At 37.6% G+C, this 16,318-nt stretch overlaps 1 protein-coding gene across 1 annotated transcript; it reads left to right on the top strand.

Annotated features, from left to right (window-relative positions):
* The first annotated feature begins 210 nt into the window (after window positions 1-210).
* Window positions 211-14,923, top strand: LAMTOR3 (late endosomal/lysosomal adaptor, MAPK and MTOR activator 3). The gene is made up of 7 exons (XM_036102685.2): window positions 211-373; window positions 690-735; window positions 3,585-3,619; window positions 8,384-8,442; window positions 10,684-10,817; window positions 11,900-11,963; window positions 14,345-14,923. The coding sequence occupies exons 2-7, from the start codon at window positions 727-729 to the stop codon at window positions 14,416-14,418; spliced, it is 375 nt and encodes a 124-aa protein (XP_035958578.1). The 5' UTR covers window positions 211-373; window positions 690-726; the 3' UTR covers window positions 14,419-14,923.
* Window positions 14,924-16,318: the final 1,395 nt, after the last annotated feature.

The following is a 16,318-nucleotide window of genomic DNA, read 5'->3' as shown; positions in this document are numbered from 1 at the left end:
AGGCCTTGAAAAACTCATGAAATTTATGCACCCTCCCTACACAACAACTTCTCCTTGCATACATTTCCGGCAGGTCTTTTAGTGCCGGACGTCATCCAAGGAACCCTCTTTTCACTGGCCTGTGTCCCCACGTCCCTACGTCTGCGCAGGCGCAGGAGGACGCCCGCAGAGGGGCGGGGCGGGGCGCGCCCGACGCAAAAAGGCCTCCGCGCCTCCCCGGAAATCTCCTATCATCGGGCCTCGGAGGCGTAGAAAGTGCTTCCTGGAACACGGAAGAGGTCACAAATCATGTGACGACGGCTTTCCAAGGAGGCTGTCTGTCAGGCTGTCCCTGGATCTGCAGCTGAAGGAACACCGCAGCCCAGAAAGCAAGGTAACTCGAGCCGCTTTGCTCGGTATTCAGCCCGGGCCCGCAGGTGGCGCGGGCGGTGAGACGCAAGGGAGGGAGAGGACTCCCCTTCCCCTCTCCTTTGGGCCTAGGTCTTCGCGGGTGCAGGGTGGAGTGGACTGAGGTAGGGCATCCCAGCTACCGTCTGGGTATTTGGGAACTCCTGCCTCACTTCGGCTTCCCTGGTGCGAGTCCTAGAGCCGCGGATTCTTGCCTGTCCTTGATGAGAGCTGACCCCGCTTGTTAGGTTGGAGGTGGGAAGAAGTCTTGAGGGGAGAATCACCAGGAGTTTCTCTTTCAGGAGTGGAGATTGATCCTGCGGGAGAAAGGGGTTCGTCATGGCGGATGTGAGTTAACACACCCACACAAGAGGAAGGGGAGGGTGGGGAGTTCGGTGGAGGCCTACTGGGCCGGGAGAGGTAAAGCTTCCCAAGGAGAAATTTGTTTCCTTTTTAGCCCGCCCACCCCCACGTAATTTCTGTAGACTCTGGAGTGAGTGACTAATACCAAGAGATTTGCGGGGTACTTTCTGCCCACAGTGGGGGTGGAGGACGCTAAGGTGTCTGAGGTTGAGAAAATTGTATTCTTCCCACTCCCCAATCCGGCGGGCATAAGAGAGGCTCGGAATACCATTTGAATTTCTAAATGTTTTGCTGCTGTGAATCCACTTTTTTCCAGTAAGTGGTCATGATGTCTCTCTAGATTGATTGGAGCAAATTGAGATGATTTCTGACTGATACCTCTTTAGCACAGCAATAAAACCCAAATTGTAAGTTTAGGAAACTTAATTGTACTAGTTACTAGAAACAGGGAATTGATACTACTAATGTTTATGTGTCTATATTTTACATCCTGTTGTTCTTTTACCTACATGCTGGGCATTCTTGTAAACATTGAACATTTAATTCTTACAACTTTTATGAAGTAGGCACTGTTACTGTCCTTGTGTTCTAGCTGAGGAGGCTAAGGCATAGAAAGATCAGGTTTTGCCTCAGGTTACACAGCTGGTAAGTTGTAGAGTCAAGATACCAACCCAGGCAGTCTGACTCCAGAGTTTATGCTCTTAACCACTAGGCTGAATGATCATTCAACATTAATATGAACGTGATTTTTCTTTTTAGGTTTAGGAACTTTGTATGCCTTTATCACTCCATTTTTGAGTGTCTGCCATTACGTTCTTGAGAACTTATTCTCCAGGCACAGTCAAATCACTATATATCTATTGAGCATCACCTTGCGAAAGTTGTTGTAATAAGGGCTGTGGGTGAAATAAAGATGATTAAGGTATAATTCCTCTCCATAAGGTTTTTTGTTTTTGTTTTTTTTAAAGATTTTATTTATTTATTTGTCAGAGAGAGTGAGCGCGTGTGTGCAAGCACACGAACGGGGGAGCGGCAGGCAGAGGGCAGACACTTAACTGACTCAGCCACTCCGGCATCCCTCCATAAGGGTTTAAAAAAATTTTTTTTAAGTATAATAGGCAGGTGATCATAAGTGTATATATATAATTGTGTGAAAATTCAAAAGAGAGGGGTCACATCTGGTTTGTGTTTATCAGGAAAGCTTATTTGGAGTATTTGGTGGTTGAGAGTAGCTCTAAATAATGAGTGGCAGTTTTTCTCAAAGTAAGATTGATAGAGAATTACTATTAAAATGAGTAGTGTAAGCAAAGTTTGAGAGATGGGAAAGGGAAAGATGTGTGTGGAGGAGCTGTGAGTAGTCCACTCTTGCTGGGGCTGAGTTATGTATGAGGGAGTGGTAGGAAGCAGGACTGTAAAATTAGGTGTAGACCATATTGTAGAGAAGCTCAAATATTAAAAGAATTTGTAGAGAATTTATTAAACAGTGGAGAGCCATTTGGACATTGGTTCTCAACCCTGACTGCATAGGGAATCATCTGGGAAGCACCTCAAACCCAGGTAGAGAAGGAGAATAATATGGTTATTGGCATTGTGTAGAACTGTATGGGCTAGAAGTGGGAGGCCAGATTACCAGTTGGGAGGCCAGCACAAGTCATAAATAATTATTAAAGTGAACCTAAATTGTAATAATGTCAGTTGAAAAGGAAAGGAAGAGGGGTGCCTGCATGGCTCAGTCTGTTAAACGTCTGCCTTCAGCTTAGGTCACGATCCGAGGGTCCTGGGATCGAGCCCCACATCGGGCTGCTTGCTCGGTGGGGAGCCTGCTTCCCCCTCTCCCTCTGCCTGCTGCTCCCCCTGATTGTGCTCTCTCTCTCTCTGTCAAATAAATAAATAAAATCTTTTAAAAAAAGAAAAGGAGAGGAAGAGATCATTTTAAAAACATTTGACTTCACAAATCATTTAGAAAGTGAGGTTAGGGTTAAATGTTACTCTGTGTTTCAGACCTCAGTAATGGGATTGGTAGTGCCATTAGTGGAGACGAAGAGATTGAGGAAATCTGGATTTCACATGAAACATGATGAGTTGAGTTTTAATGTATGTGTTTCTTGCACAGGTAAGATGGTGGTCCTAACATGAAATAAAATGAACATTCAGGTCTGGAGAATAGTAGGGATTAGAGGTTCAAAACAACAGATTCCTGATGTACCTCTGTAGGCCTTATAATTGATACCTGGATTGTCAATGAAATTCCCTAGGTGAGAGAGTGTAAGAGAGGAAGTAAAATAGTCTTTTATTTCTTTAGTCCTAATTATGTTCCATGCTTAACACTTGATACATGTTGTCATTTATCTTTAGTTATGAAAAGAAACGGAGTTTCAGAGAAGTTAATTTACCCAGGATTGTTAAAGTGATGTGAGAAATTTTATCTATAGACAAGGAAAGATGTTTATAATATACTCTCCAGTGAATAGGACAATAGCAACAGGATGTAAAATAGTATGAAAAATATGATCTAATTTTACAGCTAATATGTATTTGCTGTGTATTTGTCCAGATATGCTAATCAGTTTACATACATCTCAATAAATTTTAACAATAGTCTTATGACATAGGTTTTGTGGTTATCCCTTCTCAACAAATAACGAAACTGGGGCTTAGAGAAAAAGGTTAAATAACTTGTTCCAAGTCACACAACTAGTATCAAGAAGAAAAAAAAGACGAGCAAGAAAGATTATGAGTGATGATTTAAAGTACCTGAAATGTGGATAGGACTATCTAGATAACCAGTACAAGGCATATTGTTATAATATGATTTTTTTTATATTCTCTTTCAGGACCTAAAGCGATTCCTGTATAAAAAATTACCAAGGTAAAAAATTACTAATTTATTATTAAATAAATTCTGCATTATATACGTTGATTTTATGTAGCATTTTGTTTCTGTTTATTTTAGACTAATAGTATGTGTATATTGTTATTTAGCATTTTCAAATAACACTAGGCAGCACAAGAAATGTCCTTTGAATTTGCAGATAAATAATATCAGGCCTAGAGAAATTGTATATGACTTGTTGTCTGAGGTTAAACAGCTCGTGAATGCCAGAGGGTTAGAACCCGTATTTCTTGGCACTTTAGAGTTTTTTCAAGTATACTAACATAGCAGTTTTTACTGGATTATACTTCGAAGAAGTTAGAGCAATTTTAAGGGGAAAAACCCTAGAACTTTCCTTTCCTTTAGTATTACTTTTAAGACCTAATTGCTGAGTCTGCATAACCCAAAAATGCTGTATGTAGACAGCAATCCATACTTGGAAAAATCGCAAGGCTTCTTTTGCCTGCACCCAGTCCATTTGATGCTTCATTATCAATTAGGCTCTGTGTGAAGGACAGCAAACTTCCTTTTAGATATTTTTGTGGTTCAAAGGACTTTGTCACTTTAGTTGTATTAAAATTCACATTTAGTTTAGTGTAAAGCTAATACCTTAGAGTTAAGGACAGGAGAGAGAGGAATACAACTTGAGACATCCATTTTCACATTCCAGCATAATTGAATAACCTTTGAGGTGTAATGTAGCAGGATGTATGGTGAGATCCTTTTTTTTTTACTTCTTTTTTATTATCCAAATGTGTGAATTTAAAAAGGTTTTGGGTGTCAGTTTATTTCTGTAGGTAGGTAAAAAGAAGAAAAAGAAAAAAAATTCTCTTGTTTGGATTTTTGCCTGAATTGTTTGATGTGGTTTGCCTATTGACTTGTACCTTTACCCTGACTACAAACCAGTAGAAATTAATGGTATTATCTCCTTGGTTTGATATATGTATATTTGTCTGTAATTCAGGAAGAAAATACTGTTATATTCAGGAGGAAGATATTGAAGCATTAAGTAATTGTTACCTTTGTTTTCATGTTAATGTAATACTTAAATTCATTTTTACTCTCTTCCTTCTAGTGCAAACTAGAACACTGATTCTGTTCTCAGCCTAGTGATGAGCAGGCAGTCCTAGCTTTGCACAGTAGTGCAGGGCCGTAAAAATGACTGTACACGCTGAAACCATCCAAAGCAATTTTAGTAATCCCCGGGAAAAATGACAGTTTTGTGATCTTTAGAAAATTTTGTCAAAACCTTAAAACCTCTTTTGTTGGTTCTATTTGAGGGAATGGAAACAGATGCTAAAAGCAGTATTTGTTTAATACACTGCAATTTAAAAACAGTGGAAATACTGAGTACTAGTGTTTCTTTCTTTGTAGAAAACTTCTCGAGTGTAGTTGGAACAGTGCCTACTTGTTTGCAGATACGGTGAAATAATACCAAAGGTATAACCTTAAGCTAAGGAGCAGGCATCTTTTCTGTGCCTTCAAATTGGCACACACTCCTTTCTAAGTTTGGATCAGCTTCCGCCATTTTGTCCTTTGTACTGTCGAGTCGTGTGAGGTTTTTTGCCCACGTCACTTCCCGTGGGATATCTTCATCCTCTTCATCCCAACCACTTGCCTAATTTCTGTCAGTGAGTGCACTTGCACAAACTTCCTCTGGCTGCACGTCTTGTGCACAACAGCAAAAGTGTCCACGTGCTTTCGGCCAGTTATTTCTTCTCTAAGTGTTTACTTTCTATTTGAATTTCACTTCCAGCATTGTCACCTTTCCTTCCTTTGCTCTATTTCATCTTGATTAGCCAGTTCCCTATTTCAGTTCTGTTTTTCTTTTTAATGTCATATGCTTTATTTATCATTGGAAGACAAGGAGATAACACTGTGTACTTGACTGTCCCTGCATACCCTGAGGAACAGATGCTCGGTGATCAGTCACCAACACACTTTGAAAGAAGTGATGTGGCTGGTTCCTGACACAGTGCGATCTGTCATTTACGAAGTTACTCACATGGTGATTTGTGTGAAGAGTTAGTGAGGTTTGTACTGTATGCAGTTACTCACTTAATATACCATACTTCCTGAAATTTGAGCCATGCTGTCAGGAGGAGTGGTGTTATTTTTTTTTTTTTTTTTTTTTAAAGATTTTATTTATTTATTTGAGAGAGAGAGAATGAGAGAGAGAGCGAGTACATGAGAGGGGGGAGGGTCAGAGGGAGAAGCAGACTCCCTGCCGAGCAGGGAGCCCGATGCGGGACTCGATCCAGAGACTCCAGGATCATGACCTGAGCCGAAGGCAGTCGCTTAACCAACTGAGCCACCCAGGCGCCCAGGAGTGGTGTTATTTAATTCAACTGTGAGAACTAAAATGTGTCCGTATTGGAACTGTACAAAGTGAAGGCTTTCTGTGTTTCTCTGTATCTGCCTTGTTGGAGGTTTAGCATATTGAAAGGACGGTAAAATTGACCAGTAGGATTGGAGGGAAATACCACACTAGCAACAAAGTAGAGGAGCAGAAGCATAGTTGATATTTGTAAAAAGGGTATTTGTAAAAGTGTGATGAAAATCTTTCTGTGGTGGAAGAAAGTCTTTATTTCTGCCTCCTCTTTTGGTGCATTAGATAGTTAACTTAAGTGCCAACTAATGCACCAAAAGAGGAGGCAGAAATAAAGACTTTCTTTTTAATGGATTCACAGAGATAAATGCCCAACAAAGAAAAATTACTCACATACTTAAAATACCCACTTAAAGAAATTAGGTCACAAATATAAAAGGTGTTTCCAATTCTACACAGAGTGAACAAAAAATAACATGAGTAGATTTTACTAACAGTTGAAAATAAGCATGATGCATTAATAGGTACACTGCACTTCTAGAAGGAAGTTAATGTTATGAAATATTCTGCAGACATCTAAACCTTAAGCTTAATAAAACAAACACTTTTATTCCAAAAAAGCAAATGTTGCATTTGTAATCAGAGATCATACTTCATTTTATACATATAATAATGAAACATTTGGTTATTTTAAAACACAAAAAGTTGTGATTATTAAAGCCTGAGCCTGCTTTGGGTCACAACTAGACTTAAAAATACAAATTCAAGAACTGTATTTAGCAGGGAATTTAAAAATGAACAAAAACATATTCCATTAACTGACTCGGGTATTGAGAGGTATAGTTCTGAAGCCAAGCTGCCTTCGTCCAAATCCCTTCATTTTACAAACATCTAGCAACAAATCAAAATATTCATTTTACTACTTTTCTTTGTGAGTGTTCAATATTATTTCTTCATTCCTTTAGCTTTTGGGATACAAAATGCCTACTTTCAAGAAAAAGTCATGAATGAGTCTGAATCAAACTGGCCTTGGTCATTATGGGGGAAAAGACCAAACTAAAACAAAACACATGATCCTAAGCCCTTTCTTCCTGTTGATAACTGTACAGAGTATTGTGTGTGCAAGTACCGGTAGGATATACTTTTATATAACCTAGTTTTTAACTAAGAAGAATTTGTTTTATACATTAACCTTACAGAGCACATTTTAATTTATAGATAATTCCAGGATTGAATGATAATAGAAAATAATACCAGTAAATGTTTATACAGGTTATTTCATCATTCTTACTTTTAATGTGAGGTTCATAAATGTAGTTTTTATAACATTTTCTCAAAATTTAATAATACTTCTCTAACTTAAAAGTTTTTGCCACTGGGATTTTAAAATTTAATTTCAATATCTTAATATGACTGTTCCTCATTTCTAACTTAAAACGTTAAGGTTAAGATAATAAGGAATGGATAATCTGGGTTATAGTAGGAACGTTGAACATATTTCTGAGTAGCAGTCTTGGATATTACAAGATTATGGGGCTGAAAATTTGAGAATGTTTTCCCATTCTAATTTTTAGCACTTTAGTTTTGTGCTCTAGGAATTCTCTAATGAGTTAATATTTAAACTGCACTAATAAATTGTCAGTGTGCGCAGATGACACTCTGATGCTAATTAGTAATGATTAATATTTTTGAATTTTAGCTATGTACCAGCCTCGCCTTTACATGCATTATTTTATTAAATTTTACAATAGTTACATAAGTACAATTATTCCCATTTTCATATTGTTAACGGAGGCTAACAGGGGTTTCATAACTGGCCCAGGGTAGTGTAAATAGTAAATGTAGGAGAGCCTAGACTGGACTAGATGGTTATAGTCTTGACCGTTCCCCTTACTGCTTCTTAGGTAGGCATAGCTGAGAAGATTGCTACATGACCTTCATTCTTTCCATTGTGTTCCTTCAGGCTAGAACAATCTTTCTGCCCCTCTTCTCTTGACCAGTGCCATAACATCTCAGCTTAGCTGTCACGAGCCTTCCCTGACCCACTTGTCTAAGTCAACCCCTCTTTTATAGGCGCTCATAACCCACAGATATCTTGATGGCACTTGATACCAGTCACTATAGCTTTTGCTGTTAACCTGTCATACTTTCATAAATAATGGAAAAACAATTAGCAACTATAATGGAGAATTATCTGTGTTTTAGATCTTTACCAGTAAATTGTATAAATTTGCAAAGATTATAAGCATGTCAGTAATACACACATTTATTCAATTTCTGGAAGTTTTGGCAGACATCTAGGGACTTATGAGGTCAGTAACTGAGTTGACATAGTTTTTCGGAAATATATATGAAAATCCCCAGAATGACTTTGAGGTGCATATTTTGAGAAAATGAAATGTTTCATAATATTTTAACTTTTTCCTTTCTAGTGTTGAAGGGCTCCATGCTATTGTTGTGTCAGACAGAGATGGAGTCCCCGTTATTAAAGGTAAAACTGAGTGCCTGTATGCCAGTGTCATGTTTGCTTTTGAATAAAAACGTGTTTAGGTCTGAGTAGTGCAGAACGCAAGCGTATAAAAGCTGTTTTAATAAGTCCAGGAGACGGTCTTAGTTTGGGGGGAGATGTTTGCTTTTGTATGTTGAAGACTGGATTGGAGCTTATAACTTACTACATGTTAAATGGATTGTGTGACCGTCGAGAGTTTAAGCCTGATTTATCACAAGCCCAGTGTTTCATGAAAGACATTAGTAAGTGTCAGTGCTGAGCCTGGGCCTGTATGCAGCTACGTATATTATACACACAGACTTCCCCCGATGTCTATTTTTTAATCAGTACTGCTAGTGGTTTGGGGATAAACTTCCATACATTTGAATTAACATCTATTGATTGTTTTGTTGAATCTTTATTGATTTTCTCCTTCTTTACTGGAAATAAGATAGTTTTTAAACTTTTAACTTCACAATTACTTTAGTTAACCAGACTCTAACAAGACTTTTTTTACCTAAAGAAGAGCTTGTTAACCTAAAAAAAGAAAAAAATTTTTGCCTGGTTTTCAGCTTTTTTTTTTTTTTTTTTTTTTAAGAATTTAGTTATTTATTTGAGAGAGAGAGTGCATGTATATGTGTGCAGGCCAGCAGGGGGAGGGCGAGGGACAAGCCGACTCTGGATAGAGCCAGAGCCCAGTCCCAATGTGGGGCTCTGTCTCAGGGCCCTGAGGTCATGATGTGAGCCAAAATCAAGAGTTGGTCGCTTAGCCGACTGAACCGCCCAGGTGCCCCTCAGCTTTTGTCTTTTTTAAGTATATATGATGTCACTGAGTCAGTGTGTATTAAGACCATTTTTACTGCTTGTGTCTTAAGATATCATCACGTGGATGTTCGTAGTTCTATAGGGACGCTGTAATAGCTTTACCAAAGAAAGATTAAATGATTTTCTTTACATTTTGTTTACAGTTTATTTTCCACCTCAGGTTATCATATATGTCAGATAATTTTAGACCTTAGAATTGAAAGGAAGTTTAGAAATGACCTAATTTAGGGACGCCTGGGTGGCTCAGTTGGTTAAGCGACTGCCTTCGGCTCAGGTCATGATCCTGGAGTCCCTGGATCGAGTCCCGCATCGGGCTCCCTGCTCAGCGGGGAGTCTGCTTCTCCCTCTGACCCTCCCCCTTCTCATGTGCTCTCTCTCTCTCTCTCTCATTCTCGCTCTCTCAAATAAATAAAATCTTTAAAAAAAAAAAAAGAAATGACCTAATTTAATTCTTTCATTTTGTAAACAAAGATGGTCAAGTGCAAAGAATACATTGTTAGTGCAAAGTTGCACATGAGTCAGTGACAAGATAATAATAGAACCCATTATCTGTGAGGTTCAGTGTACATTCTCACCCACCATAAAACATAGGTGGCCATGGGCAAGTAAGTCGCCTGCCTTTTTGCATTTACTCAGTTCTGTAATGAGGGCTTTGAACAAAATTAAAATAATCTCCAGCTCTAATGTTCTTTCTTAGGATCTCTGTGTTAAAGCTGTCGGTACAACTAACTCCATTCAGGCCTTCTAATGAGTGAAAGAGACTTAAAACAGACAGCCAGCTGCAAAATTATTAACATCTATAAGTGATACTGCTATAGGTTTTATGAGAGCAAACGATTTCTGGAAGTTTTTTTCATGATTTTATTCTAGCTTGGCTCTCAGTTAACCAGAATATTCAGTTTATTAAACATACTGATTAATTTGTTTTAAAGTAGATATTAAGAAAATATAAATGTTTAGTATTCTTTAAAAAAAGTTGTGAGAGGGCGCCTGGGTGGCTCAGTTGGTTAAGCGACTGCCTTCGGCTCAGGTCATGATCCTGGAGTCCCTGGATCGAGTCCCGCATCAGACTCCCTGCTCGGCGGGGAGTCTGCTTCTCCCTCTGACCCTCCCCACTCTCATGTGCTCTCTCTCATTCTCTCTCTCTCAAATAAATAAATAAAATCTTTAAAAAAATAAAAATAAAAAAAGTTGTGAGAATCAGTATTTTTTCCCTTAGTTATGATCACTCAGTTTCTGATTGAGCAGTTTTTCTCATCTAAATTGACAAGACCCAATTAGTGATACGACTTTCAGTATTGTGAAGCATAATAACCCTTGTGCTCAATATTTTTACTGATTTATGTTAAAAAAAAAAAGTGCAGTTAAACTTTATCATATCCACTGCATGATTTTTATTTAAGTCATTTGTATTTCCAGTGGCCAATGATAACGCCCCAGAACATGCTTTGAGACCTGGTTTCTTATCTACTTTTGCCCTTGCAACAGACCAAGGGAGCAAACTTGGACTTTCAAAAAATAAAAGTATCATCTGTTACTATAACACCTACCAGGTAGGTTCATAATTATTGAATGGTTACTTTCACCTATTAATATGTCTTCTATATAAAATAGCTTATGTTGTTATTCTAAATTTTAGTTTTAAAGTGTGGATGGCATTTTAAAATCTTAGCCTTCAAATTGGTTGTGTTGAATTGTAGTAATTGTCTTCACATTTTATACCAGGAGTTAATTAATGTGGAAAGCTAATTAAAAGATTTATTAATAAAATACATTATCCTAAAAAGGGAAGTCAGGTCACTATTACCTCCAGTAGATGGTGCCCTTAGCTTAACGAATGTGATTTCTCAAATAACACACTTTTTTTGTTGTGACAGATAAAAAATTTCCCTTGATGGTTAAATGATAAGTTATTGAAATTTGTTATTGCTGCTAATTCCTTCATTTGGTTTGGAAGATATATATCATGAGTGAGTTATTATGAAAGAATTTCATTGCTACATACCTCTCAATCTCTGGCTGCATTTTCTTGTCTAGAATAAATTACTGGCCTCTGCTTTAGAGCAGTGTTTCCCAGAGTTTGAGTCCTGTACTGCTGATGTTACACAAGTGATGTTTTTATTTTAAAAGTTCAAACTTTCATGTGTATTGGGCAAAAGATAACCAACGCTTTTGACCTTTAATTTCATCGATAGGGATTAGTTTGAAGCTAAGTTCTTTAAAACGATAGTTGATTTGAAGTTAACTTAAATTTAAATTAATAGTGGTACACAGGAAGCAGGAAAGTCATGAAGGTATAACTACTGGAATGAGACATACTGACTTCAGCCATTTAATTTAATTAACAAGTGTTTCTGGAGCGCCTACCATGTAATAATTGACACACCGCTGGGCTCTGGGAGCTAAAGAGGTGAAGATAACATAGCCCCGCCTTGAGCTGTGCAGGCTGAGTGATGATCATGTCTCTAAGAGATACTCAGTAAGTCTCTTGTACGGAAATACTTATTTTTAGCTCTTTCATATTACATGATGGTAGGTACTATCTTACACACATTGGCCATTTACATAAAAGTTTTGGAAAGATTGAGGTATTTCATTTGAATAACATATTATTTAAATCGTACTTTCTTTTTAGGTGGTTCAATTCAATCGTTTGCCTTTGGTGGTGAGTTTCATAGCCAGCAGCAGTGCCAATACAGGTGTGTTTTAACTACCTTAGATACAGCTTTTAATTTCTTGTAACCCCATACAGTCTAATATGCTAGGGACAGTAGATTTAGAGTCCGAAAAGCTGACTTCGTGGCCCAGCTCCACCATCTAGGCCCTGGTCTCCAGAAGAGTAACGTCTGTGCAGTCTGTGTTCCCTAGCTGCACAGTGGAGCCGTGTCTGCTTTCTCTGGCTCGTGGCGTTATTTTCTAGTTCAAAGGAGGCATTTTGTGGGTAAGTGACCCTTGAAGGTAGAAAGGAAAATCTAAATTATCTTCACCCCTTGAATGCTACATCTTGTTCACATTAAAACAGCTTAAGAAAACACAAAAAGAGTAGAGAAGGTAACCAAACACATGAAATGGTCAAGGATGAGTTCAATTCTTTTTTTTTTTTTTAATTTTTTTAAAGATTTTATTTATTTATTTGACAGAGAGAGAGAGAGAGCGAGAGCAGGAACACAAGCAGGGCAAGTGGGAGAGGGAGAAGCAGGCTCCCCGTGGAGCAGGGAGGCCGATGCGGGGCTCGATCCCAGGACCCTGGGATCGTGACCTGAGCCGAAGGCGGACGCTTAACAACTTAGCCACCCAGGCGCCCAGGATGAGTTCAATTCTATGTAGACCCATCTGTTAAGAGTTTGTAAAATCTTCAGTGATAGTGGGCAAGATTAATGTGATTGAAAATTCTAAGAGCGGGACTTAGGATGAACTTAGATGTGTTCTTCCTGAGGGTCGAAGAATTTGAGAACAAATGTCAGGATGCTGTACTTTCTGTAGCAGATCGTAAGATCCCATTTTATCCAGTAGCCTCCACTGGATATTTATGTTTAAATCAATGACTGTATTCTGTAATTTATATACTCCCTTTTGGATAAAGTGGGATTTTTTTTTTAAGTCTTGTCTTCTTTAGATTTGGCTGCCATTTAGAACTGTTATGCATTCTTTTTCTGTTTTTTTCTTTCCAAGTTGTTTGAGCAAGTCAGTTTCCAGTTATGTCACTGAAACCTGTCTTTAGATTCCTCATCTTTAAAATGAGGGGTTTAGATTTGATGATCTAGAAGGTTTCTTCCGTTAATGTTTTGAAGCTGTAAAATGCTCTATATGAAAACACTGTGTAAATTATATAGGATGGCAGTGGTGTTGATATTTAAAGTATATTAAACCTCAATTGTGATAAATCACCATCATGTACTAAATCATCAGTTGTTATAAATTTTGATAATGTACAGAATTATATTTTAGTATCTAGAACATTTTTTTTGAGGATCCCAGATGCTTTTAATATACTGTGAAATAGAGGAAGATCTTTGAGCATAAAACAAACTAAGATATATAAGATTATATCTTATTATATATTATATAAGATATATAAGCTTTTCACTCTGGTAAACTAAGGAGAAGCTAGATATGCTCATTTCTAGACCACTTTGTCTCCCAGATTCAGCACTAAATTTTATTTTATTTTTTTTAATTTCTTTTTTATTTTATTTTGTTTTGTTATGTTAATCACCGTACATTACATCATTAGTTTTTGATGTAGTGTTCCATGATTCATTGTTTGCGTATAACACCCAGTGCTCCATGCAGTACGTCAGCACTGAATTTTAAACATGGAAGTGTATGTTTTATACTCCTCCCATTCATCTTTAAAATTAATTTTTTCACTTGAAATACCCATTTATGCTTTCGCTTCACCGAATTTATAAAATAAATTTATAATATTTCTTTGCTCAAGGTTGAAGCAGGTGGTCTACCTCTATTTTGATAAAGTCCATTAAAATTTGTTCAGGAAAAATGTACCTTTTTAAGTAAAAATCTTGTATCATTTCTGAATCAGTACAGATTTTGTTTTTGTTTTTTTTGTGGGTTTTTTTTTTTTTTAAGATTTTATTTATTTATTTGACAGAGAGCACAAGCAGGGGGAGTGGCAGGCAGAGGGAGAGGGAGAAGCAGACTCCCTGCTGAGCAGGGAGCCCAATGCAGGGCTCAGTCCCAGGACCCCAGGATCATGACCTGAGCCGAAGGCAGTCACTTCACCAGCTGAGCCACCCAGGCGCCCTCAGTACAGATTTTGAAACAATAAAGTATAAATTAAAGTTTTCCTTTCAAAACTAACAAAATTACAGTGCATATAATTCATTTTATATCTTCTAATACATATAAATATTTTTCACTTACTTTAATAGTAGATGATGAAAAAAAACTTCATAATGAAAAGAGCTTTTAATTAGTTAGAATTACAGTATTTTGCTTTATTTTGGGGGAATAAAGATCTTGTTTACTTTTTAGTAACTAAATTTTGACAGGAGGAGGTCTAAGAGACTTTTTCAGGAACATTTTTCTGATGTTCTAATTTTCTTAATCTCTGTTTTAGGACTCATTGTCAGCCTGGAAAAGGAACTTGCTCCATTATTTGAAGAATTGAGACAAGTTGTGGAAGTTTCTTAATCTGGCAGTGGTTTTGATGTACACTTTGTTTCCATTATAACAGACAAAATATCAGTCCAGCAATCTTTAGACCACAACAGTCCTTGTATCCATGTACTCAAGAAAGGGCCCCTTTTCCCACCTGACACTAAAGAAGGAGCCCATAGATATAATTTATGGACAGATTGATTGTTATCTTTTCTTGTTTAGGGTCTTTTCTTGATGTAGTGAGATCTGGGGATACCACAGAGATGGTTCAGTACATCACAGCTCCCATGGAGTTAGTCCAGTCACAGATATGCATGAGATACTATTCAGTGGGTCAGAACCAAAATGGTACTTTGATCCACTTGAGCCATTAAGTGCTCCCTATTATATAGTATGCCCAGGCCTGCAGAATTAAGCAGACCCTTTTTATTGTGAATAATAATGAGGACATATTTTTCTTTATATTTTATTTCTTTGCATTGAGTGTGAGGAAGATAAAATGGCTTAGTAAAAGTAATAAAATCAGTACAATCACTAACTTTTCTATGTATATATTATTTTGCAATATAGATGATATTACTAATTGACTTGATTATTCTCAGAGGGTGCTGCTCTTTAATGAAATTGAAATGATAGCTAATGGTTTTTTTTCTCCACTCTGCTTTCTATAACCAATCAGTGTTTTAATGTTTGTGTGTTCTTTATAAAATTTAGATGTGATTTTTGATTGGATTCTGCTTCCAATATCGGTATGTATGTAAACATGGTCGTACAGCCATTTTTTTTTCATACATGAGTATAAATAAAATAGTATTTTTTAAAGTATAGTTTGAGCACTAAATAGGTTTCTTTTCCGGCTTCTTTCGAAAGTTTAAAGAATATAATTAAGTGAAGTCACTCTTTCAACTACATGAATAAGCAGTGAGTGTTGCTTATAGATACTAGTTTGGAGACTGTTTTACCTATGTCAGTTGGAATGCAAACCTCATCCATGAGCCTCATTTAATCTCTACAAAAGAAGTATCTCGGTTCTAGAATATGCCCTTTATATTTAGGAAGGCAGTCCATCATTCAGAGTTGTTGGTTTCCTCCCACGTTCTCTGACAATCAGAGTTTGTCACTGGTGGAGTTCAGTGCACGTGCGTTGAACACCTGGTGTGTGCCATGTGCCAGAGCTGCCACACTGCGGAACTCTAAGGAGGACAGTTCACATCCTATTTCTGTGCTCCAGGGGAGCCTTTCATGTGCAGCATGTGAGTGCTCTCCCTGGATCTGTGCAGTGAGGAGTCAGCCAGCACGGGTGCCCACTTGTTTGCTTCTCCTTCCCTCCCTCCTCCTCTTCCCCTCTGCCCACTTCCTCTTTCTATACAAATATGAAACTAAATTGTGATACCTTCCTTTAAAGAATTTAGAGCTCGGCAAATAAAAACAGGTATAGGAAGTGCTGTGATAAAAGCTCTAGAAACCCAGAAAGGGGGGGCATTGAAATTGGGCAAGAGCAACAGCCTTTATGTGGACATAGAGGCAAGAGGGCATGTTTGACCCGCAGGGAGCTAGAAATAGTTCGTAAAACCTAATAATGCACAAGCTGCGCCCGTTACAACCTAGAATTATCCCCAAAATAAAATCAAATCTAGAATTCCTATTGTCTGGATTATTACTGAACAGTATCCAGGAGATTGTTGCTAATGTGCAATGTAGAACTTTAATTTCAGGTAAAAATAATCGTATGCCTAAAAAATCCCAGGAAAGGAAACTATCATAAATGGAGATACGTTTAACCTTTGCATGGTGAACACTACCTTTGCATGGTGAATACTGCTGCTATTGAAATTTCTGTTTGAAGAAGATAGATAAATTGCTCAACAGTCTATCTGGAAAAGTAAGTAGATGAAAATCACTAAGAACTGTTTTCAAAGCTAATGTAAAACTA

Source organism: Halichoerus grypus, chromosome 3, assembly GCF_964656455.1.
Source record: "Halichoerus grypus chromosome 3, mHalGry1.hap1.1, whole genome shotgun sequence".
NCBI classification, from domain to species: domain Eukaryota; kingdom Metazoa; phylum Chordata; class Mammalia; order Carnivora; family Phocidae; genus Halichoerus; species Halichoerus grypus.
The sequence above is the reverse complement of the archived record's forward strand: the minus strand, read 5'-3'. Positions and strand labels throughout refer to the sequence as shown.

Coding starts and splice junctions, on each gene's coding strand:
- LAMTOR3 (XM_036102685.2), top strand. Junction 3,620..8,383: donor CTGTATAAAAAATTACCAAG/GTAAAAAATTAC, acceptor TTTCCTTTCTAG/TGTTGAAGGGCTCCATGCTA. Junction 8,443..10,683: donor TGGAGTCCCCGTTATTAAAG/GTAAAACTGAGT, acceptor TTGTATTTCCAG/TGGCCAATGATAACGCCCCA.